General features: G+C 38.3%; 1 protein-coding gene across 10 annotated transcripts in view; it reads right to left on the reverse strand.

Annotated features, from left to right (window-relative positions):
* Nucleotides 1-25,773, reverse strand: part of MYO9B (myosin IXB) — a 45,091-nt gene that overhangs the window by 14,780 nt on the left and 4,538 nt on the right. For 4 of the 10 annotated variants that reach the window (XM_075443991.1, XM_075443989.1, XM_075443990.1 and 1 more), the window contains exons 2-18: nucleotides 19,773-20,666; nucleotides 11,685-11,779; nucleotides 9,905-9,967; nucleotides 9,682-9,781; nucleotides 9,435-9,535; nucleotides 9,080-9,209; nucleotides 8,512-8,601; nucleotides 8,159-8,275; nucleotides 7,743-7,877; nucleotides 5,652-5,773; nucleotides 4,901-5,042; nucleotides 4,424-4,619; nucleotides 3,763-3,838; nucleotides 3,211-3,300; nucleotides 2,051-2,161; nucleotides 934-973; nucleotides 292-414 (exon numbers count right to left, since the gene is read on the reverse strand). In XM_075443991.1, coding sequence (XP_075300106.1) covers nucleotides 292-414; nucleotides 934-973; nucleotides 2,051-2,161; nucleotides 3,211-3,300; nucleotides 3,763-3,838; nucleotides 4,424-4,619; nucleotides 4,901-5,042; nucleotides 5,652-5,773; nucleotides 7,743-7,877; nucleotides 8,159-8,275; nucleotides 8,512-8,601; nucleotides 9,080-9,209; nucleotides 9,435-9,535; nucleotides 9,682-9,781; nucleotides 9,905-9,967; nucleotides 11,685-11,779; nucleotides 19,773-20,609 — 2,568 coding nt within the window. In that variant the 5' untranslated portion in view covers nucleotides 20,610-20,666. Of the gene's footprint in view, nucleotides 1-291; nucleotides 415-933; nucleotides 974-2,050; nucleotides 2,162-3,210; nucleotides 3,301-3,762; nucleotides 3,839-4,423; nucleotides 4,620-4,900; nucleotides 5,043-5,651; nucleotides 5,774-7,742; nucleotides 7,878-8,158; nucleotides 8,276-8,511; nucleotides 8,602-9,079; nucleotides 9,210-9,434; nucleotides 9,536-9,681; nucleotides 9,782-9,904; nucleotides 9,968-11,684; nucleotides 11,780-18,580; nucleotides 18,652-19,772; nucleotides 20,667-25,773 lie in introns of those variants that run through there. The other 6 variants (XM_075443994.1, XM_075443992.1, XM_075443998.1 and 3 more) reach the window with 4 other exon arrangements.

The raw sequence follows: 25,773 nt of genomic DNA on the forward strand, positions 1-25,773 counted from the left end.
TTACCTTTTCTCAGGACAATGAAAAGTGGGGGTTGTGTATGCTGTTACAATAGCACTACATCTGCATACAAGGATGAAGCTGATTGAACAGAGAACTAACATTTCATGGCATAATGATAGTCTCTAAACGTAGTCTAAGTTTAATCAAGTAACAAAACCCTACTTCAAACAAATCCCAAGAATAAAAACCACTCCGTTTTCAAGCAAGGTCAGCCTAGATCAGACCAGGAAGGTCTGTTCCCTGAGGTCAGGGTGCACCCAGAAGTGTGTACCACCACATCAGTCACCTACCTGGAACTGTGCACTTATGCTAGGGGGTTTCTTCTTTTTGTGCAAGTGCAAGAGGGATTTTGTAGTTCGATCATGCAGAGTCATGCTCACTATGAGCTTCAGAGATATGGAATCCAGCAAGTTCTAGAAGAAAGTTTCCATAATCAGCAAAGTGCAAGTCTCTTAACTGAAGGGGAAATATTTCTATCTGCATCAAAATGAGTAAGAATGAAATAACTACCTAGAGCTCCACATTCAATGATGTTACATCTTGTGACTATTTCTATCCTGGACCAAAGCATCTTCTTAAGAGGGAAACTTTTCCACTGCCCCATTCCAAGGGTGTAAGGTGAACAAGGTGAATTACATAATTGCTGTGTTTGCCTTCCATTACTTGATTAGAAATGGCTTTATGTATCTATGGCATCACTACTCTAATTACAGATGCCAATTCACAATTTTTTCCTGTTCAGCTCTCCCTAGAAAGGTGAACATTTACCTATCCTTTACATTGTCTAAAAGGAAGTTTTAGAGGATAAATGATACAACTTCCCTATACTATGAAACAGTATTTTCTGAAGTGAGTTCTGTCAATCAAAATGAACATTCACAGTGGGGGGGGAAGAAAAACAAGAGCAATCTAAGTTTACTGAATAACTTTACCTTGGGAATGATCTGCTTTTGTTTGATACCTTTACTTTTCCTGTCAAAATATTAAAGATAATTTAAGACAAAAACATATATGATTTTTGGTTATTTCAGCAAGCCAGAAGTTGGTGTAATTTATGACGCAAGATGAAGGACAGCAGAAAATTAGCACAACAGCATCTGGGTGTGTTCATGCATATCTCTTAGAAGTGATCAATGTAAGAAATGCAAACTGCTTCGCAACAAGAATTTTTAATGTTTTTTTTTTTTGTAAAATAAACTCTGTAGGTATTGGAAGCATTCAAAAGTGAAACATTTTTTCTGAAGTTCAAGCTAACTGCACTGCTGCATAGGCTATTTTTGTGCAAGTTATTCTATTTAGCTAACTGTACAGTCATTGAACACTCAGCATAATCCTAACGGACTACCAAATCAAAATACTTGATTAAGAAGTTACTGTTGTTTGCACCGGTACCCCTGTGAAAGTGCTTAACTGTTCACAGAAGGACAACACATGCCCCCAGCACTCCAGTTACGAATTCCGATACGTCCGAGATCACTCCCGAACCTCCTGGGGCACTACACAAACCCCTGCCATAGCTCATCCACACACAGGCAGTGAATGAGAAGCTGAATTCAGACACAAGGCTGTAGCTCACATCCTCCTGATTCTAAGCATGTTAGCTCTATTAGGTAAGGCATGTCCCAACTCCACGCCACTCAGTTTACACTTATTTATTATACAATGGACCACAGTGATTTTCTTACACATGTAAGAGTCTTAACCCAGGAATAAACACAGCATTGGCATCTCGAATTTCAGGAAACCATTAGTTGTAATTCCTGAGAGATTTCATTGCTAAAAGTTTTGCAACAACAAGCTTGTACTACATACTTGGGTTTTAAGGCAAGTTTACATGAAAAGTAGGCTTAACGTTCAGGTAATGCAATGAAGCAACAAAGCATTCTCTATAGCCCTTATATATTTAGAAGGAATTATTTTTTTCTTAATTGTCATATTTAGTTTTTTGCAAAAGACAAACTTGGGACAAGTGTATTTTTTTATTGGGCTAGAATAACTGCTTGGTTATTGTTGCACTTTCAAAGCAATACCTAGAGCACCAGAACTCACATGAAGTGGGAGCGGTGTTGAAGTCGACTGAGTGACCGAAGCAGCTTACAGGGATCATCACCCTGCCATGGAAGTCCTTTTATACTTGCGATGATTTGTTCATGCATGTCTCTAAAATGATTCACAGCAAAACACAGATGGCGAACAAAGATACACAGCCATGAGAGAGGGGAAAAAAAATGGAGTTAAAAACCCAAGAGATCCCATCACCAAGTGTGCTCCAAACAGTAGCAGGTCAATCCCAGACTACTTTTTCCTAAGCATGAATGATCTGATGTCAATTCAGCACTTTTTACTCTGTCAGTACCCTAAAATTTAATTACCAGGGTCTCACACTAAACTTACTCTCTAATTCTACCTTTTAATGTAAATTCTTGAGCCATCAATACAGAAAACAGAGGGAAATGTAGCAAAATGTACTTAATGTGCAAGGAACCTTTTTGTTAAGCAGCCTTTTCAGATAGAGATAATCTTCTTTATAATTAAGCAGTAAATATTTTTATATATATATATAAGATTTGACTACTAAAATGAGGCTGTTTAAGCAGGCTTACATCAAAAAAGTAAGTTAAAAATCAGCTGTTATAGGAGCACTTGACAAAATTTTGTTTTTCATTTCCATTTCAAACTTCTTCACACATTTAGCTTTTCAAAGTATGCCTGGGATGGTCCCTAATTCGTGGCAGATTCCATTATTTTAAGCATGCATCATGCTTGTGAAGCGTTGTGTCTTGGCACAGAACTTACCTTCTTTACTCTCCAGAGAGGCACAAACCAAAAATAACAGAAGCGTAAGAATCACTTCTGACTGTTAGATGCTATCACCATTCTGAGCTGCTCACTGAGGCAGCAACATTATTATAGACAGTTGCTCGCTTCCCTTGGTACCTCTGAAGTTTTTGAATACCCAGATTTTGTTTCAAGATATCATGAGGAAACAGATATATTATGCTACAACAGATTAATTCAAATTTTATCTTTAGTTCTTAGTTGCCACAAGTGACAGAGACTGTCCAGGATGAAGTAACCATGAAGCAGCACGAAGTCACTACTTTATTTGTACTTCATGGCTTCTCTTTTACACAGAGCATGCTCAGAAGGGTCAGTCTGTCCAGGAACGTGCCTCCCTGGCCTTTAAGTGCAGGCCTATTTCTACTTACTTCTTGTTTTCATAAAAAGAAATGATGTCTTCAAAAGCATTTATATCGAAATCCTCAGAACAATCAAATGAGAAATCAAGCATTGAGCAGCTGCAAAAGGAACGTGTATAAAACCTAAATACCCCATAGAAAGCCAAATATGCCTATACAGAGCAACTTGTGGAGGCGGTTCTGCAGGACTCGCCCTGCCTCCTAATCAGGTCATAAGGCCGCAAAAACACATGAGTGCACCTACAAATCCTTCAGTGACACAGCCTGGCTGCAGAGGGACACACAACACTAAAAGCAACATATACAAAGTACAGACAGAGAACTCAAAAACCCAGTGGTAAACGGAACTGAGGCTATGTCACTAACATTTAGCAGTACTGGGTCTTACATAAAACAAGCTAGAGTATTGTTTTGACAGTACTAAAAAGGCCAAACAAAACAAGACAGAAGTAATAGAACTTGCTATCCTTGTGGAAAGATCTAGTTGACATTTGATATATGAAAATGCGACTCAGCAGTTCAGGTCTTTTCCCTGATATGGGTTAAGTACGTGTTTCTCACCGATAAACTTTTTCTACTGGTGTATTTGATCTCTGGAGTTCTCCAAGAGGAACTCTGGGTCCTTGACGTACCACTCCTGTCACGAAACAATCAACAAGTTGAATTTTGATAAAGATACAAGCATAATAGACAAAAAAAACCCCCAACAACTATAAGAAGCAAAGTATCTATCCAAGGGCCTGGATTTTTTGTCTAGTACTTTAGCTACCAACCAAAGCTACCACTTCATTTCTCATGCTCCCTACTATTAGAAAGTAAATCGCAGCTGCTCACAAAAGGTTATCAAAATTAGTATTTAATCCTGAATACTCATTTGAAACTTCAGCAAAGTCTGAGAAGATCAAAACCAGTGACAAGATGAGCATGCATACCAGAACTAGTAATATGTTCCTCAACTATTACAAACAGGACTTCAAAATTAGCAAAGCCTGCTGGAAATGGAACACTTACTGGAGGAAGAAGTCTGAATGATCTCAGATAAAAGTGACTATTCTCTTTGGTGTGTGAATGTTAAGCCATTTTCACAAGTCAGTTTTGTCCTTAGTACCACACCAAGACTGCATCGGGATGATAAGGTTTTGCCATAAACTGTTCCTGCCAACAAGCATTAATCAGTTGTACAGTATTTAGAAGTGTTTCCAGAGCATTTTTCATACTGTACCTGCAGTTTTCTGAGCTCTCTGGCGTCCAGCTTCTGCAAAGACAGCCATTGCTCGAATCGCTGCCCGCAGAACTGCCCAGCGGAACACAGCTACAGGGTCCATTCCTATCAGCTCCCGAACATAAGCACTGTCACTGCTTCGTAGTAAAGCAACAATATCTGGTCTCATGTAATCCATATTTTTCTCCCTGAAATCCTGAAAAACAGGAACATTGAACCACAAGCTCTCAGGGAAGCTGTGTTTTGACCCAAGATATTAATGACTATTCAGAATAATTAATTATTCTAAATAATTCTCACTATAGTGAGCATTACCCTCAAGTCTATAACACCACCAAGGAAAAACAAAAAAATCTAAAGTACATCTGAAGACACATCTGATCCAGGCCATTCTCAGTTAAGTTTTCTACACCCTGACAAAAACTATCAAAAAGGTTAAGGAAACTTGTTTTTGCGGCCATCAGATCTATCACCTACTTTTATCTGGTATTTAACTTTCCCGGCAAAGTGTCGAATAATAAAAGCAGGCTCCATCACTGGGGTTCCAATAAAAAACTTGTTCTCCTCATGCTGCTGTTTGAATTTTGCAAGTAGAGTTTGGTTGGTGGCATGTGGAAAACTAGGAATACAAAACAAAAGAGGTCAGCTATTTTTCTCCAACCACAGGCGCGTTTACTGAGGTGCAAGGTGATGGACTGAAGAATGCCTATTGATCCTTGTGGAAAGTATTTTATCGTCTGAGATCTCTACACTTTAACTGAGACTTACACACCTGCTTTGAATATTAGAGGTGGGCTTAATTTCTGGACCAAACCCAAACAGCTCCACACATAGCAGAATATTCTGAGGTTTCAAGTGTATGTCAATGCTTCTTCCCACTTCACTAGTCAGGTTTAGTTAGCACCACATTAACTATTTACCATATTTGCTACTTAGTGTTCCAAAGACTTAGATACATGCATTTTACTTTAATTGTAATTACATGGTAAAACACAAAAGTGAAAGTTGCCAAGTCTGCTTAAGCCAAAGGTCAATTTTAGCATCAATCTGTATCACCACCATACTGGAGTCATTAGAAACAAACTACAGTGTAAGATCATAGTCATAAAATGACACTTTGCTTCCCACAACATCCCTCTCCTTTTTCAAGTGCTTTATTTCTGTTCCCTTCCACAGTCCTTCCCTCCTCCCTGCCACACATTTTTTTCAGAAGACACTTGTTGCTTACTTGCTTTCTTCATCCAGAAGATAGAAGAGGCCAGTGGGCTTCTTGCTGATTAAGTGAATGCAGGCCACATTATCAGTATAGTCAATATTGTGCCAAGTGATCCCTTCACTCTTATATTCCTCCTGTGTAGCTCAAGAAAATTCCCTCATCAGTACAATGCCCTGACCTTTAATGTCCTGTGGTTTAAGTGCTTAAAAGACATCCTTGATCAGCTACGGCAAGTTGCGTTTGTTAGCTCAGGAAGCAGAAACAAAAATAAAGAAAATTTATAAATAAGAATAGAACAGCAGGCATACTGGGTCAGATCAAAGGTCCACCTAGCCAAGTCACTCAACAGCAGATGCTTGGGGTAAAACTATTTAAAAACCAAAACACTGAAAAGAATGTTTGGCTGTGCCTTCCCAGCAATGAGCAGTCCACGAACTTGGAGTTCAACATTACATCTACAGCATTACATTAAAAGCCTAGGTAGAGATATATTGGAGGAATTTAAGTCTATTTTTCTCTTCCATAGTCCTTGTATTATGAGAAATCACAAATATTAATATCAAGTTCCAGAATTCCCAGACTACACTGTCAAACAAAGTAACAGAAGTTTCAAAACAGACAGTTAAGCCCTGAACAACATCAACACCAGAATTTCCCTAAGGAAGCAACATATATGGCTTAAGTTCAGAAAATGTGGTGTGTTCTGACAAAAGAATATGAAGCTCTTCTGCCGAAATGACAACGCATCAAATGCGTGACATGACAAGCTTCCCATTAAGACATGGAACCAAACTATCAGGTTTTCTTAATGCTGTAAATGCCCACAGCAAAAGCTAACAATAGGGTACTAATGTAAAAAAAGATACCGCACAGAAAATTAAATAAGTGTTTTGTTTAACCAAAGACAAAGAAAACCTCTCACTGTTCTATATGATGATAAGAAATGGATTATTTTTAAGTAGGTAGAATTCAGTCTGCCTCATGACAGACTGCTCAGTGTGCACGCCACATTACAGAATTGAATCGCCATTTTCCACAGACAAAAAAGCCTTTCTTTAAAAAGATATAGAGATCCCCCCCGAGGGCTCTCATGCTGCAAGAGATACAGGAAACGGGTCATTGAAGGATTAAGCTTATTTGGAAAAAAGGCATTAGAAAAAAGAAAACAATGTAACTATTTACTCTAGTTAGCCTGGATAGCCACTTCTGTCATAGGTTACAAAACAGGGACCTCAACATTATGTTTACATTCGAAGTTTGTATGTTTGGTAATATTCTTCCCTTGAAAATGCATGTTTAAAGTTATCTATGTGCTGCTGACAAAATACCACAGAACAGAATGACTTCTTTCTTTCAGCGGAGTGACCAGAGAGACAACGTTTTAGCACAAACCAGAAAAAAAATCAATGTCTAGAGCAAGAAACCCCCTAAACCTCAACCTAGAAACAGGATCTGTTGGCTCTCGGGGCACTCAAAGCACTCCTCTGTAAGAGGATGATACCATCTGCGAATAAGTACATCAACATACGCCAGTAATATCAGGATTTCAGAACTACTGCCAACATCAACACAAGAGTTGTATCCCCTAAATGCAGTCAGATGGAAGAGGCAAAGACTGGTTATTAAATATCTACAAACTGACAAAAATAAGATAAACTGTTTCCCAACCTTCGAAAAAAGAAACCACCACCAACAAAAAACCCCTGAAACAAGCGCCTCACCTACCATTAACGAAAGACCCAAAAACCCCCAAACCCTGAAACAAACACCTCACCTACAGATCTTCAAAGTTTAGAGTTTCACCTGACTTCTGCCAGGGGTTGCCTGAACGTCTTTTTAGTTTCTTGCAGTCAAGCAGAAATTCAATGCTAGTCCTCTGAAGAAAGACCCTGCGATCATTAGTGTATGCAGAACACTAAACACAGCAAAGCTGCAACCTTCAAACAATACCATAACAAGCAACAATAAAACAAGACTTTTGGAAATATATTCAAGCAATTGTAAAAATTCCGCCACGAGACCCTGCAGAATAGTGGCTAAGTTGCATAATATACAAGCGCTTAATAAAAACAAGTTTTTGTTTCAGCAACTCTAGTTTCTTACCTGTTCCAATTTGAAAATATGCTGATTGAAATAATACTGAAGCTGCTCATTTGCATAATTTATACAGAACTGTTCAAAACTGTTGGTTTCAAAGTCTTCAAATCCAAAAATATCAAGTACACCAATGGACAAACACTAAAAGAAGATGTGGAAATCTAGTTAAGCAATCTGTCACACAGTGACTTAACACACAACCGCTAAGAATTACAAAGAGCATGTAGCGTGTGCCAATAGATTTTGAATATTTAAGTTACGTCTACTGTGAAAACAGAGACAATTAAATATTACCAAGAAATTTAGCATGGACTTCAGAATAATCAGTTTATCACAGATACCTGAACATGGCATCTATAGCTTTGTCTGTTCGCTCCAAAAACACAACCTTCTACAAAGGCTTAGTTTTGTGAGAAACTTACTGTAACAGATTCCTCCATGTCCTTCTTATTAAGGAGCGCATGATTAATTCGCAGAACAATCCAATCAAACAGAGCACTGTATAAGGACTTTGCCATTGAATCACGAGCTGTTATTGCCTGCAGATGAAACAATGTTCAAAACTTTGCTTAAAAAAATCATTTCTACTTCAGACCAGTGTCACTCAAAGGTTACAATCCTATCAGAGACAAATAGAAAAAAAATTTTCCTTTAATGCTAACTTCTAACTTTCCAAACATCCCTCACTATATGTGAAAGTGGACCATATTAGCTTTTTTATCCAAAAAAACATTTCAGTTATTTAAAATCATTCTAATCGTGTTCTTTTACTCACCTCATTGAGACTATATGGCAAAATAAGCTTATCATTAGCAGTCACAGTTTTTCTTTTTGTTAGCACTTCTACTAGAATTTCTCGTTTAACCTTCAAAACAAGCAAGAACAAGAGTTACTGTCACCCTCAAACTCTCCAATGAGTAATGTGATATCAACAGTGGACATACAATTTTCCCAACGAAGCACAAGCTATTTGATGACAGTTACATTTATCATTCATCAAAAGCTTTACAAGTTCTTCAACTTTAAACTGTTCTCAGCTTCGACTCATCCAGACGTTTCCCTATGATGGCAAAGAACACATCTCCACTAAATTTATTCCTGCTCAGCTCTACGATTAGTGAGTAAATAAATTATTTTTCCATGGTATGGGCTATATTCCATCCCGAACCCCAATAATTTCACCATTTTCACCCATTTCCCCTCCCATAAGATCAATGTTATGGAAGTACCATAAACCAGATCTAGATCTAGCAAGCTGGGCAACAAGATATTCAAGTAAAATGCTGAGGCAGAGCATGACAAAAAGGCATATCAAACATTAGAGCTAAAGAGAAATACTCTACCTTTAAAAGCTGTGAAAGAATGTCCAACACTTCAGGAGGTCCTACTTCCAACCCTTCATCACGACCTGTCGCTTTCTTCTTGTATGTAACATTGCCCAAATACAGAATAGCTGAAAGTATGGAAAAAATCCTAAGGAAGAAAAATTGAATTATATACAAATTTTTCTTATGAGTTCATTATAACAGGTTAGCAGACAATTCTACTTCAAGAATCTGTCGTCAGCCCTCAAATACTCAGCCCTCCAACTCTCTGCTTCCTACTGGACTAAATATGATCCCTACACATATACAGTTTATTGCAACTCATGAACATTGATTAGCTATCACTGACAAAAGCTTAAAGGATTCTACTCACTGTTTTTTTGTTGCTGAAAGGAAGCCAACCATCTCCATGGCTTGTTTTAATCTTTCAAAGTCATGTCGGAGATCTTCCCCATCTTCAATTTTCAAGTTATGCTGTGAAGAGATCCATAATTAAAGGCAAAGAATGAAGCTCAAACACCACAGGAAAACAAGTATAATCTGTTCTGCTTTCTTTCATCTTTAACACAACAGACAGACAACATCTATCAATGCATTGGTAACTCCCTGTCACAGATTACCTGATTGAGGTAGAAATAATCTTCAGGTTGCTTGAGGTGAAATTCTTTACGCTCTTCCTCATTGACTCCAAGTAGCAAATAATAAAAGACATGGTAGTTCCTACAAAGTCAATACATTTCTCTTTCATGAAAATATAATGATTTTTCTTTTATTCTATACACTTTAGATGCTCAAACTCTTGCATTGATACAATTGCGTTAGTAAACTGCATTTATCTCTTACCTTTCATCTTTTTCTTGAGAAACCAGACGAGATTTTTCAAGCAGGTATTTTTCAACAACTGCCCTAAAAACCCGCAAAAACAAAATGAAAAAAGCATGAGGGCAAAAGAAAAGACCTCTAGAAACATCAGACAGCAACTGCCAAGGAAGTGGAATAGTGAAATCTATACTAAAATATGGAAGAGAAGAGCTTAGCCACTATTTTAAATCTAAACCACAAATTTTAGTATACACTACATTGTAATTGGAACAAAGAGAAATATCCAAGAAACACCTATCTTTCGCACTTGGTTTTAGTAGACATAACTGGAAAAAGGCAGACGAAGCTAGAGAAGTGCTGATCAAAAACTGTAAGGAGAAACAAGATATGCAGGAGTGCTAACAGTCTGTTATCTACTCTGAGATTAACAGTTATCTGACAAGGAATGCAAACACTACAAGACCCCAAAATATAGTGGATAACTGATTCTCAATCTAACAAATATGCTAGATTTTTATGACAGCATATATATCAGCCTAAAACAGAAGCCAGACAGACAGAAAACCCCTTACAATTTGACAAAGTTATCTCCTAAATAATAATCTAAACTTGACGTGGGATAGAGTGAATGAGGCCAAAGTTTGAGCAGCTTTTTCTCATGCTGAAGACAAAACAAATGTATTCAAATTGTATCAATCTCCTGAGCTAGCGTGACTTCATCTGAAAAGATGCCAATTTTGTTCAGAATAATACTCAAAGCAAATGTGGTAGAGAGTTCCCAGTCATTTGTGTTATTGCCATTTTGTAAACTACAAACACAAAGAAGACTCAAAGGAAAGACACAATGAGGCACGAAAGTCCATGACAGCTTTTGACACTCCACAGCGCAGCAAGCTTCAGCTTCAGGCAGAATTCCATACCAATATTATGTGTTCTGGCATGGCACCTAAACTAGCACAGGTACATCCTGGCAACGTGTGACATACTGCTGCGAATTTTGCAGATACAGGTGTTAAAAATTTAAGCTGTATTTTACAAAGCAAGATCTGAAAGAAATTATTTTCTGGCATGATGTTAGAAAAGTAACTACCCAACTGTGTGTAAACAAATTACCAGTATCACAGAAAATTGTTGGAAAAAACTCTTCACTTGAAGTGAAAGTGCCCACTACTAAAGCAGAGTAAAGCATAATCTTTGATTAATAGTATTGAGTGACTACAGCAATATGACAGTACAGCATCTACTACATGGTGAAAAAGATAAATAGAATTCTAAGACTCAGCTGTGACTATCATATGTTTAAAAAAAAAATTAACATTGCTGTAGAGTATTTCATGTTTGTCCTTCAGATAGAAGCATACAACTTCAAGTCAGTCAAGTAAAATCATAACTTTATAGCTTTCTTTATCTCCATAACTGGTATTCAAACTGTTTCTTTAAAATGGCTCTCTCAAATCTATTTCGTTTCTCTCCAACTCCTCTTAAAAATTCAGATCTGCTGTTTTTAATTGCAAAACAGAGAAGACAATGGGTGTTATGAAAACAGCCCTCATTTAGCATGAAGGTAAAGATGGAGCGGTAGGCAAATTCTTAACCCAATATGGTCATACAGTAAGGTAAGAATATTATGCATTACTTGATTATTCCACAGAGCTCAGTTAGAGTCTTGAAAACTCCACAGCAGCAAGCTATTCTCACATGAGAAGAGGCTCAATAAGGCGACATTTTATTTACAACAGAATCTTCACCAATGCCTACAAGCACAGAGATCAATCTCAGAAGAATCTGATACTGTACTTACCCTCGGACAATACCATTCTCTAAATAGTTGACTTGAATAAACTTTCCAAAACGACTGGAGTTATTGTTATGTGCTGTTTTTGCATTTCCAAATGCCTGTAATAAAACAAAATGAGTTAATTTTCAATTAAACAAAGTAAGCCAACACATAGCTTTTCAAGCCCTCTGTTCATTGCTAGCTTGCAGTACACACTCGAAATACTACGGAAATGGCAGCGCACACATCCCAAAAAGGCAGCTTAGGAAGCCTCTGCTGTTCCTCTAACACCTGTATACGTTTATTATTTGCCCCATGCAATCATATTAGGGACTCTGAGGGAGGGGAATAAAAATTTAGATACTTCTAAGAAAACAGGACAGGTAACAACGGCTAGAGAGCACAAACCAGTTTCATTCACCAACAGTTATGACCTTAGAGACGATATTCGGTAGGAAGACAGCACAATTACCATGAAATTGCCTCACCCATAGAAAAGCCACAAACTACATCCTATTCCCTAATATACTGCTCCCACACAAGAATTTCACAACAAACACAATTTTTCCTTAAGTGAGAACAGAACATTAAGATCTCATTTATAAAGTTAGCCCTTGAATGTTCAAAGTTGTGTATTCAAAAAACAGGGAAGAGACAAACAGAAAACCTTTGGTTTACAGAACCACGTCGTGCTCAGCTGGTGAGCTAATTCTGCTACGCCACACCAAAAAATGTAGCTCCATCTGGTCTAGTTGAAGATGTCCCCGCTCACTGCAGGGCGGTTGGGCTAGGTGACCTCTAAAGGTCCCTTCCCACCCAAAGCATTCTCTGATTCTATGATTAGGAGGTGTAAGCAAAGGGGGGGAAACACCAGTACAGTACAAATCCTAACTGTACATCTTTAATACTTCTGCCTGTATCGTGAGCCCTCTGACAGGTGCTAGTACACTCATGATAAAATACGCCTGAGCCTTACTTAAGAACTATGAAAGTAACTTTCTGCATCTAAAAGTCCAGCAGAACTAGTTATCGGGAATGTCCTTACCTTTAGCAACTCTTAACTACATGTTCTTAGCTTGAGAAGCTTGTTGTGCTTGTAACACGCAGGAGGCAATCCAGCATATAAAGAAGAAACCCTGTGTAAAATGCAATTGTTTGGAGAAAATACACTGCTCGGTGTAGACTATCACCAGCAATTCCTGCCACAGATATTTCCTCTTCAAGCTCCAAGCAATTAAGGCCTCCATCAGGAAATCCGCCTCCCCTAATATAGAACATTCGTGGAATGATTTTACAAAAATGCCACCCACTTCCTCCACACACACACATCCGGAAAATGATGGACATGTGAATACTGTACACAACGCAGAACTAAACTGTTTACACATAAACCTGCCCAATTATGGCGTGCACCTAGGGGAGTACTGTTTTCATGACAGTCATATTCTCTGTATATTGAAACGCTTCCCTCCTCCTCTTTTTTGTTTTTTTTCAAACTACTTTAAGGGTTGCAGCTGCACTGCAGTGTGACACTTGGATTACTATTTCCAAAATTGGTTCCCAACGCTCTCTTACAAATAGATTTCTACTGCCAGCTGCCTAGCCTTCAGAGAATCCGCGAAACTTCTTACAAACCAGAACGTCCATAATTGTTCAGACAACCATCACTTCTGACCTAAAGGAATAAGCTAAAGCAGCTCTTCCCGTGCAGGGTGAAAACCCACAGGGTGGTTCTGCTGTGATTTCAGAAAAGTCCATGGGTTTCTAAAGAGGGAGGATTTCTGTCCAGCAGTGCTTATAAAGCGACTGGGGCTGAGTTCAGCCTTCTCATTTCTAGAGACCATGCTACATGTGTTATAATGCAAACAGCATCCCCACTCAGATTTTTCAAAGTAAGCATTGACCAGAGCCACCAAAGTCTTTTTGTAGCTACTATCAAACACGCTATCAACCATTTTTTTTTTAGAGCCCATTTTGCATACACAGCATATTAATGTATGCATAAAATCCTGGTCAACTCCTTACAGTTACCAAAAAACACCAAAACTGGAAGTCCAGCAACACCAGCACAACAAATTGTCTGCTAGGTAAATCAAAAAATCTACTCCTCTCCCACTGGCAGTGGCTCAGCTGTGGCTCTTGGAACAACACCATCCAGCTTCTCTTTCAGTGCATTAAGAAATCTGTTGTAGTGAAGCTTTGCCAAGTTACAGAATAGTGGATGTGCAAATTGATTCTGCAAAAACTTCTTTTTATAAAGTTTGCTAATGTAAGCCACCAGTTAACTATCACTTTAGTAGTTATATTAAAGAAACCAAACTCAATATAGCTACACTTATCACATTTTTTTAATAATAAATATTTTGGAATTATAGAGTTAAGAAATCCCATAACTCGGACTTCCTGAAAAACTTTTCTTAGTGATTACTCATGTAAGCAATGAATACAGTTAAAAACTAAAGGCTCTTATGATCTCATGTGTCTGGTATTTAGTCAAAGCATACAGCAAATTCTTAAAAGCTGATCTAATATTATCAGTTTTTAGGAAAGTTTTCATGTACTGAATGGTTTTCTCACAAGAGGCTTTAACATCTACAACTTTTTAAAGAACATTCCATGTTGCTTAACATTTTGGGTTGAGGAATTTTTTTGGTAACATTTAACTTCAATAGTTGCTACCATATTCTTAAATATACTCCAATGAGTTAACTATACAAGAAGTGACATTCCTGCCTAAAATCAGAAAGGTGCAAAATTTTAAAATATTAAATATTTTGGTATTCAGCAATTTGATATCTTTAACCTACTGTAGCTTTATCTTACAGAAAACTGATTACAGCTAGGCATTAAGCTCCCATATTATCTAGCCATTGCTCTGCATGAAAAACATCTTTCACAGATAATTCTAGGCATACTCTATACATAGCTCAAATTCAACTGCAATATCTCCCTGGTTTGCCTTTACAGAGAGCCACCTACACCTTTACAAAATAAATTCAGAAGATGTGCGGGGACAAGAGACAATTTCAGCTAAAGAGAAATAATCCTTTCTATAACCAAAGCCATTTACTGTTTTCCCTTGTGAGTCCATGAGCAGAGAGATGAAAATGAAAAATTAAAACTAAATCTCTCCAACGCAGAACACTAGCTATACAAAAAGTGTGCGAGTCAAAAATAGCAGACCAAGGCCGGCAGGAATCAGAGTTGGGATAGCCTATTCCGGGAGTCAGGAAGTCATCCAACCCATCCTCTTACCTTGGAATGCAAGAGGCATAAACTGAAGTCTGCTACTCAAACTCCTGCAACAGTGACAGCTTTAAAAGTATTCGGAAAAAAGCCAAATTCTCCTTTTATTTGCTGTAACAAGAAAACCCCAAACCACACATATGCTCCTATCATCTACCTCAGGAACACAACTTCAAATCTCACTTAGTTCTTTCATAAGAATTGCCAAAGTCTGAAAAAGCTACCAGAGTTTCTATGTAAACCACTCTAATCCGTGAGAGAACCACCACTGCACAGACCAATCTTTTAATGTGCCAAATGACATCGAAGACTCAAGTTACACAGTCTGCAAGAGGGAACGATGGCTTCAGAGCTGAACTCGGTTTAGCAGTGGTCTTCACAAACATGCTGCAAAACATCCACTGATCAACAGAGAGGCTGCAGTGTTCAGGGTAATTTTGCAACTCTCCATGCCATACGATGTCCTGGGGAAGCCCAAGTGATCCCCGTGGTAAGACTGTATAAAGGACAAAGTGATTTTTCCCCAAGAGACGTGTGCAGCAGGGAAAAGTATGCAACAACACATTTCTACCAAAAAATTCTAGTAACATCCAACCAAACGGAAAAAGGAAGCTCCATTCCTCCTCTGATTATGATTCTTAAAACAAACATAGGCAGATAATAGCCTCAAAACAACTACTTTCCCTTACATAGAACAGACTACACCCACTAAATATATATGCAGACTTTTGTGGCAAATACAAATGAAAACCAAAGTTGAAGCACCACTCAACTTAAGTCCATCTTAGACCAAAACAACAAGCACAATGGGACTGTAATAAAGAAAATAGCTGACAGCAAATTGCTTTACTGTTGTCCACAGAATGGTAAAGCGTAGAAGTTTACTTTTGACAATGGAATTTAACAAGCTTTTTAATATGCTGAGTTCCAGAAAATCTCATCCCCCACCCACCTGTTTGTGCTGTCAGTGTTAATTCACATTTCCAACTGCCTTCTTTAGAAGTCCACTTAATGAATGCTTCCTGTTGGGCTTTGTGTTTTATTTGGGCCTCAATTCTTTTCAAAGAACAGTTCAGCGCCATTAAGAAATCTTCAGGAACAAATCCAAATGGAAATAAGGGATGTCTTTCAAAGTAATACATGAAAAAGATGACAACTCCAGTATTTCCATCTGTCCCACCTCTCCCCAGCTTCCATTTCAGAGGGAAATGAACTTTCTGCACACTAAGAAAATAACTTCTGTCAAAAACCCCAGATACCAAGGGCTACAATTTAAAACCGACAGTAAGCCAATAGGAGCTTTGCTGCCGGAAAAGGAAGCTCCAATTCCTTCTTACTATGTCTCTTGCCACATGCTCCTACTCCCTCGCTCAATTTTCTGTCATTTTACTAAATTAATTGTCTCAAAGAATCTGATAACTTTAGGTCTCCAAAGAAGTTCAGTCTTAGATTGCACACCACGCATTTTATATCTGAATCATGCGTTCATTTTTCCCTGATGAATGGAAAATATAAATATCTTGGAAACGTGTGTATGGAAAAGTTTAATTATCTTGTTCAAGACTCTACAAAACAAACAAAGATTTGATTCACTATTCCAAATTTGACCCATACAATAGTTCCCAAAACTCCAAGTCAGGGAACTATACTTTAATCACTAAATTTAGAAGATGATGAAAAAGTCAAGAGTACCTTATAAGAGAGCCTATCTTTATCTTCCTACCAGTTTTAAAGAAACTGCTCTTCACTAGACATGATCTGTGTTAGCCTGGAGAAGCAATTAAAAAAAAAAAATCTGAGAGCAACTCCTCCACAGTTAAGGCAACTGTATGTCTCATGAACTGCTAAAAACCAGCAAAAAACACAGCTGTAGGCTGTGCTAAAGCTTCACTGCCCCATGGAAGCAGCCAGCCTTTCAGATGCTTTTTCTCTACAAAGCTGCAAACAGTACCAAACGTAATCAGAAGTAGTGCAAGTTACCTCTGCTTATTAGATCCGCAATAAGGAATCTTAGAAACAGCTCAGACTCTGGTGTGGAGATTGAGCAAGAAGCATCTGAGGATCAGAGACTAACCCACGACCAGCCTTCCTTTCACTGGCACATGTGACAGCGATTGTGCTGGTACTGTATGTAATTTTTAACTACGCTGTCTGAGTATCATGTATTTTATTTCTCAGATGCTTGAGAATGCACTATCAAGCAAAGTTAAATGTCATATCTCCTTCCTTGGCACAGCTGTAACTCCATCCTTCAAAGTCTAGAAATTGTGAACAAGGAGCTAAAATGTTAACAATAGCTCACCTTCAAATTACTTACGGATTTGAATGGAGATTAGTCAGCCAACACAGAAACAGGATTAAGTAAGAAATGTGTTTCCAAGTTCACTAAATACGCAATGATAACATTATAAATCCACCTCCATAACACACTAATAGTGCTCACCTCTCTGTGCTAGAAATGTTTGCTTTAACTGGCTGAACTTTTACAAAAGGTCAACCTATAAACAGACACATTTTACTTAGGTGTCAGGAAAATAAGAGGTCACTAAAAAGGGGAAGTTCAGAGCCAAAATGCAACCAACTTCTACATCGTAAGAGTCAGGGAAACAGACTTCAGCCACAAGCCCATTTTCATCTTTCATGCAGACTCAAAATAAAACTTCAAAATTAAACAGAACATTCTCGAATAGTTTAGGCATGCTACAAAACTGCTCATGCAAAAAATCCCCTGAAACATCCATTTAAGAAAAAAATCCCTCGTACCACTTTAGTTCCCTTAAGTAAAAACCCAAATGAGTCACCACAGTTGGATTTAGAAGTGACCAACTCTAACAGAAGAGTTTGTCGTCATTTTAACTTCCACAAAGCAAAGCAAGCTATCTGTGCATTCCTCCCCGAGACCAAGATTTGACTTGGCTTTTTAAAATTACAGTTAGTGACCGGAATTGCACAAGGGCATCTGTATTGGGAAACCTGGACGCTTCACTGTCCACTGAATCCACTCTGCAGTATCCAAAGTAGCATACTTTGATTTTACTTCTCTATGTTCTAAACCTACCATAGCATCACTTTTTGATGTACCCTGAAGTTATGTGAACAGAGAAGTATACTCCCACTACCTTAAATAGAGTTGTGTCAAAAACACAGGTACCCCAGTGATTTATTTCTGCCTGGACAAATCCTAGTCTCTGCAAGTTTCAAAACGGTTTCTTTCTCCACAATTTCCAGTCAATGAATAATACTTGTAATACCAAAAAGTATATTCAGTTCTGAAAGACATTTTAGGATTCAGATGTTCCTACATTTTTTACATTTAGTTGTCACAGAACCCTTTATCTTTTGCAGTATTTGGGAGGACAAGTTTATACTGAATCAACTTGCAACTGACAAACACCCTCAAAGAAGTAAAGAAAGAAGTTTCACTAAGAATTTCAAGAAAGAGCCTCACATTTTAGAAAATATGTACTCCAACTGTCACATTAGAATCCATTTGGCAAGTCTGCAAGGTAAGATTTCAATTGGTCATCATATTTCTAGCTAGCAAGACTATCTTCACATGAAATGCACTACTAAATGGAAGTCTGAAGATGTTACAGTACTAATGGCAACCAATCTTACTGCAGAAAATCACAAATGTCTCTCCATGAACATACCCGGGCATATAAAACATTTACCTGTGACTCCAGCAAAGTTGTTAATTTTAATGTTGAATCTAGGGAAATGTGCATTTCTCATTGAATGGACAAACCGCAACACAAGAGTCTACATCTCTACCTTGTTGTATCACATCTGGTAGACCAGGGTCTGAAACAGTTAATTTTATCAAAGGCAGAAAGATCAGCTGATCAGACAGTGCTTTCCACAGTGACCCCTTCCTGTTTTCTGTTTAGAACTGCAAACTTGAACCAACAAACCTCAAACAATTTTACTTCTTCTTTCAAGCAGCAGAAAGTAAGGCAAAAAAGAACTTGCACATATTCCTCATTCTTTACGAAAAAGCTTTCAAGTCACATTTATAAATGTAAGACATTTTAAAGTTTAACTTTGTTGCTTTTTCACATTTTATCTAAAAGCTAAAAAAAAAAGCTTTTTTAAAATGAAAAAAATGTTGTTACATTTGAGAATATTTAAATGTAAAAATTACAATGGCCGAGTTCAAGCTCCTTCCTGTTGAAGATGTTATTACTAGTGAGCATTATATCCATCCAAGCTTTCAGATTTTTTCCTTTCAGATGAGAATAAAAGGGAGAGGCTGAAGTCTAAAACATCAGTTAAAGTTTGTCCTGCCGTTATTCAACTGAAGACCAGCTGTACCCCCTCCTTCTCACGTGTTTAGTTTTGCTTTCTGTTAGAAATGCTGTAGCAAACAAAAGCCAAAACCAGCTCATGCTTTCTCCCCAACTAACAATGTTATTTTCTTCAAAACAAACAATTATAGAAAGGAAAACTCCCTCAAAAAGTGAGTTCATAAAATTCTGCAGGATGTGCTTACACACAAAGGCACGATTACACTAAGTAGTTAATGTTTCAGTGGAACAATCTTTTTATGAAAACATTTACTTGTGATTTGATTCAAATGCCATCAAAACTTTAAGATGGAAAACATAGGTAACCTCTGTCCCAGAATATTAGTGTTTAGTGGTGGAAAGTTAAGTCAAATATAAACTAAAAGCAAGAGGAAGTCAACTGAACGGAAGAATGAATTAAGGAAAATCAATCAGAAGCAGCTGAGCAACACAGCCAAACACCAATGCAGCCCAGTGATAAAGTCTAAACTAAGTGACTCTCAGAAGTAGTATTCAACAGTAGTTATTTGCAGTTTTCAAGGAACAATTTTCACAGAAGGCAATTTTAGCATAAATTTACCTCCAGAACTGGTCCGGCTCCTAGAATAGTTCTCTCCACACCACTTGCGTACCCTTTCTGGCTCAGTGCCGTGAGGCAGTGAATTAAGAAGTTTGTGCTTTGAGTCTTCCCAGACCCACTTTCACCCGATATAACTATGCACTGATTAACATGTTTCTTAAGCATTGTGTGATAAGCCACATCAGCAATGGCAAAAATATGAGGCTCCAGCTTCCCAAGCTGATGATTCTCATACATCTTGACATATTTAGGATTATAAATTGGCAGGAACTTGAAAGGGTTAATTGCAATCAGAATACTTCCTGCATAAGTATAAATTTTGTGTTTTAGAAAGCGGCATTTGAGATTCTCTAGGAGCGTTGTCTCCGTTAAGTTGGGGAGATTGCACAAGTCATCAAAGTCCTCCTGATGCCATGGAAGAAAACCCCTTTCAACCAGTCGCCGAGCATCTGTCTCCTTGGAAAGCAATTGCATCTGGACATATTTGATAGTCCCATCAGTGTTCCTCTCTTGCAAAAGAAAGTAGTACCCATCCTTTTGTGGATGCTCATCCTGAGCGCGACGAGGCCAAAGTAACACCCTATGAACAGGAGAATCATTTATATCAAGTACCCATTCTTCACCACCTGATTCTTTCACCTCCACAAGCACGTAATGTTTCGAGACATCCAAGTTTAAGATATTAATCACATCCTTGATGACATCTGAAGATGTGCTGTCCTTGGTTGCTGTCACTTTGCAGCAGGGAGCACTTTCTGTTGAGAGTTGGGGGTAAATATGAAGATTATAGGCTGCCTTTGCCTTGCAAACTGCACTGTCAGCATCTTTTAAACTCATTCTGTCCCCAAATGGGCTTCAGTCTTCAACCCCTGCTTAATATGCAGTGCCCATTGTCTAAAAAAGAAAAAAAGCAAAAAGTCAGGTGTTAAAAAAATGTGTACAAGAGGTATTAGGGCAAGGTATTATTTTCTGGTGGATGAGAATAAAATTGTTAAATAGTCAAATTATTAATTAAAGAACAAATGCACTACTTTTGCACATCAGTGCTACTATTCCCAACAGTCCTCTTAGCCTACCACAGTATCTATCCTCTTTTCACTTTTCCTTCTATTCCTGTGCCATCCCTTCCTCTCTGTTATGGCAACACAAGCATTCATACAGCCACAAAGCCAACTGAACTGGGATAAATGTCCAAACTAGAACTTCCTTGTTTTCCCCAGGTTAGTTTTAACCGAGATCTTTCCCCTGATCTGGTTCACTGTATGGCTACACAAACATTTATTCCTCCTCCCACACAAACCCTCCCCTGAAGCAGCAGAACTTGAGGCAGAAACAGGGCTGGATCACTTCTTAAATCAGCAGTGACAGTTTAGAGGAGCCACGAACTACAGCAGAAGGAACAGCGGATAGGTGCAAGGAGGAAGATGGTTCTGGCACTGATCCACACTTCTTTTTTTTTTCCTCCATTTCCCCCAACTGACCTCTTTTCATGAAAGATACCAGATCGATACACTATTTACCCCATTCAGCTTTAAGCAAAGAGTCCCTGTAGCTGACCAGTGCAAATACTGCTGTCAACTCCTTCTAACCCTGCACACCGTAGTGATTTCTCGAAGATGGATAATTTAGCCAGACAAGAGACTGCTAATTTCTTCCATTTTAGGCAACAAAGTAAAATTAGTCTTACTGCAACTACTTCTCAGTTCAGCTAACAAGACCCCAGATAGCCCACTTCACCGACAAGCCTTCATGCCTATCACATCATCTCTTTCCTCTTTGGGTTTCAGGAACCACATCCACGAGTCTCCAAAAATCATCCACTCTCATTGCTTATTCCTCCCTCTGACACAGGCCAGCAACCTAACTTCAACCTAACATCGACCTCACAGAAGTCAACCTCCTCCTTACTGCCAAGTTAAAAGCCTCTACACTTAGTAACATTCTGTGCCTTTGTCTGTGATTTTTCTCTCAACTGCAGCTCGGTACAGCTAGATCTCCAGGAATAGGTTTGCTTACATTGCTTTAGTTCAACAGTTTATTAGCTTATCAGTGGGCAGTAAAAAGAGAAGGACGATGAAGTACCCCCTTTGTTTTAACAGTCTGTAAAACTTCAGACTCGATATCAGTTCAATTTTTGTTTCAAGAACAAATTGTTCTAATTATACAATTACATGCTGAATATGTATTAAAAAAAAAGGCATGGAAATGCCAATGAAGTTGCTATTTGCCACTAAACAACTGCACAGGAACTTGCATAAAGCCACAGAGAGCAATCATTTCAAATTAAAATCAGCAGAGTTGGAAGCATTTAGCTGCCACTTCCACTGCAAGTAATGAATCACTTCACAGAAACATATGACATAGTTCTGCCTCATCAACAGCCTCACAGCAGAGAACTGCGCTTTGAGGGAACTCTGAATACTAAGCTTACAGAAGATGTTGTTACGCAAGCTGGGTCATTTTTAGTGGCTACTCATCAAAAAGAAGGCTGAGCAAGCCACAGACAGCAAGACAAACCACAGCACATCTCTGGTAAAGCTGTATGATCCCTCTCAATGTTTTTTTTTTTCCTATTAAAGTTAATTCTTCATTCATTAAGAAGAGTTTATTGCAAGAAGTTGGTCATACAGAAGGATGGACAAGTGAGCTCAAAGTCCTCTCTTCGTTTCCTGTAATTATGACTGACCAGGAGCTAGTAAGTCTGAAGTACCTTTGAAGTAATTATGCAATTGTAAAGCACTCTTAACAGAAGCTCAAACACCTCAACATATACTGGGATCTACAGCAGACTGCTGCTCATGGGGAAGAGGAATCCGGAGCACAGACAGAAAAAAAGAACAACAGTGACCATTTTCCTCTCAAGCTAGCCAGCCAGTGCAAGGGAGACAGCTGTCTGTTCCTTTTTTCCCCCCAGCAATTAGTTTCAGAGACAGAGTCTGGTATGATAGAGGAAGTCCCCTCGTTAAGCATTTTTGCCAAAACAGCACCCTAAGAAACATGGCACCAACTTCTTGGCCACACAGAAGTGCTGAACCTAGGTGCTGATCTCTGACTTTAAAAATACACATTTCCCAACCTCACCTCATGTCAGCTATCGAGATACATCAGGTACACTGCTCAAGACTCCCATATAACACCTTCCAAAGAAGAAACCAGAGCACAGACAGCCTCTTCTCTACTGGTGAAAAACCCAGGCCAATTACAGTAAGCAGCAATGGGACAGGTGGTAGTGTCTGCTCAGGTGTGTATGACAAAAACTGAGAGAGAAAGACCTCTCATCCTGAAGAATACAGACTTCTGACAAAGCAACATGTAGACATCAACCTTAATGTATTTATGCTACATACAGATTTCTAAATTATGCAGTCAATGTACAAATTGATGGAAGTTCCAGCAGGCATCCATCGCCCTATAGGAATGATTTGGAAGATAATCTACAGTAGGGAGAACTTGCTAAAACGTGATTTCAATGCAGTGTCACATCAGCAGTAAACAGAAAGACAGTGAGCATAGCACTGCCCCATTTTAACCGGGTATGAAATCCAGACACTACTTGCTTGCTTTCAACAGCCCTGAGCTTTAAGACTGCTCTTTCACTCAAATACTTAAGAGATACACTACTTTGAATCATTTAATACAAAAATTTAAATTCTAAAAGTCACTTAAGGAAGAGCAGCACCCAATTACTGTTAATTCCTTTTAACCAATTCTGCTTTTTTTACCTACAGTTTATTTACCTGAAAATGCACTACACGAGTCCCAGAAGAAATAACATGGTACTTAAATTCTTCTATCCAAGAACCAGAGAGAGATTATCTAGTCATTACAAACAGAGGTTTGAGGAAAACCTGCTGGTCTCCAACTACTTGTTATTTTCTCAGAAAGAACATCAAATTTCTTTGATGATAACATTGGTCTGAGAGAGCCAGACTTTGGTATACCTCCGACTTCATACTAAACAATATTTCAAGCAACAAATCAGAACATAAAATCAAAAGAGCATACACTGAACAAACTCTAAGTTGGTGACCTAATGAGTCCTCCTACTCAACTAAGGACAGGGTATCATTAAGCAACTGGAGGATTAGATTCTAGCAAAGGTGGATTCCTTGCATCAAAGTAAACATTTTCATGATGGTTCTAAAAGAAAGAAAAGAGTTACTGATAAAGAATGTATCACAGAGAGACTGAGAAGGCAGTAAATAATCAAAAAGCTACATCAGTTATATAGTTCACCAGTACAGGATCAAGAAAACAAATGCGGAACAAATTTCAGCTCAGTTTATAGATACATAACTTCAAATTTATCCAAGAAACAGTCCATACTAGAGGGATGGCATGGGAGCTATCCTGAAACTGGTTTAAAAACCATAGCAGGTAATCATTTAAACATGGTATTCTAACATAACACCACAAGCATGACAGTGAATGTAATTACCCAATGCACATCAAATGAGTATCTAGTTAGGCAGCCATATCACCCTTGTACTCAGAAGGTATGTGACCAGTACTGCATCTAGAATATATCCAAAACGCAGTTAAGAAGCTGAGATAAGAACAGCAGCAACAACAACAAAACTGTTAGAAAGTACCCCCTTACGGCAAAACACTCTAGAAGCTTTGTCTATGACAAACACAGGGAGGAGGCTGATATCAATTTAAGTCCTTGCATGGGGAACTAGAGTTTGGAAACAATCACCAGTCTGGAGGACAAAGCTGTAAAACTAGCCAGTGGCTGGAATTCAAAGCTAGACAAACCCAGGCTAATGTAAGACATAAATGTCACCAGAAGGCTACACTACGCTGCAAAAACTTAACACTAACAATGAGGCCTGATTGCTAAAGTTCTTTTTAGAAAATCAGCCAGACACCAGTTATAGACATGCTTCTTAATTAGAAAAGTCAGTTAGGTACCACCCTCTCATTTACATCAAGTGGTCTGAACAGATGATTATAACGATTCCTTCTAATTTTATGCTCCCTAATTATTTAGAAAATTTTTAAGCAATTGAAACACTTATTCAATGTAATTTGGCTCATCAAGGAAGCACAACCCTGAATTCAGGTGCATAGAATACTGGAAGAAGAAAAAGAAGAAATACAAGAGTAGAAGGTAATAATGAAACTGTATTGGTCAGCATGCAAAACAGCAAACTCAGGAAAACAGTAGCCTAACCACCACCGCTGAGTTCTTTCTATAGATGGAAATTCTGCAAAGTTACCTCAATTTCTTTCAATACCCTTTCTTATAAGAACCTCCTTTCCAATACATAGCAAAAAAACCAAAGCCGTGTGTTCGAGAACCCAATAAGCGGGAGGCAGGAGCTGGTGCTAGGTGCACATCAATTTTAGATTTCGCATTCAGACTCCTTCCTGTTTTCCTTAATATGTTTTACTTTTTACAAGTCTTTTGTTGCACAAGTATACATCTTCACAGCATTTAAAATTTACAAAGTCCAGTCATCAGCATCTACAAAACACAGCAAAGCATTATTTTTCACCATACTCCTGTTTTACAGTTGCAAACACAGAGTTAGGCAAGCTGGGCAAGACATCTTAGTCAAAAAAGCCAGACATGCAAAGCTTTTGATTATAACTTTTTATTGTAAACACTGGACTGTATTAATTCTGTGAGCAGGAATGGGGCAGCAGCTGCATGGGATTAGTGTGTTAAAGGATACAGCAATATATGAAGACAGTGCTTTCATTGTGCCAGTATAACCTCTGCAATTTGATGGTACTTATTCCAAGTAAGATTGAAGAGAAGTAAATCTGATATAGTGCTATACAAATTTAAATATAAGGTACCAGTTACAGACCACCTTTACTCAACTGTCCTAGAAGGATAGTTCCAACAGGTCTAGAAAAATGGAAGCAAGTCTAACCAATCTAAAATATCTTTCCAGGATTTTGTTACCTTCCCTTATCCCATCCTTCACAAGTTCTACAGTGTATTTGCTAATAGTGCTAACATATAACTTATAAGGCAACAGTCTAATGC

Source organism: Opisthocomus hoazin, chromosome 27 (assembly GCF_030867145.1).
Source record: "Opisthocomus hoazin isolate bOpiHoa1 chromosome 27, bOpiHoa1.hap1, whole genome shotgun sequence".
Classification (NCBI taxonomy): domain Eukaryota; kingdom Metazoa; phylum Chordata; class Aves; order Opisthocomiformes; family Opisthocomidae; genus Opisthocomus; species Opisthocomus hoazin.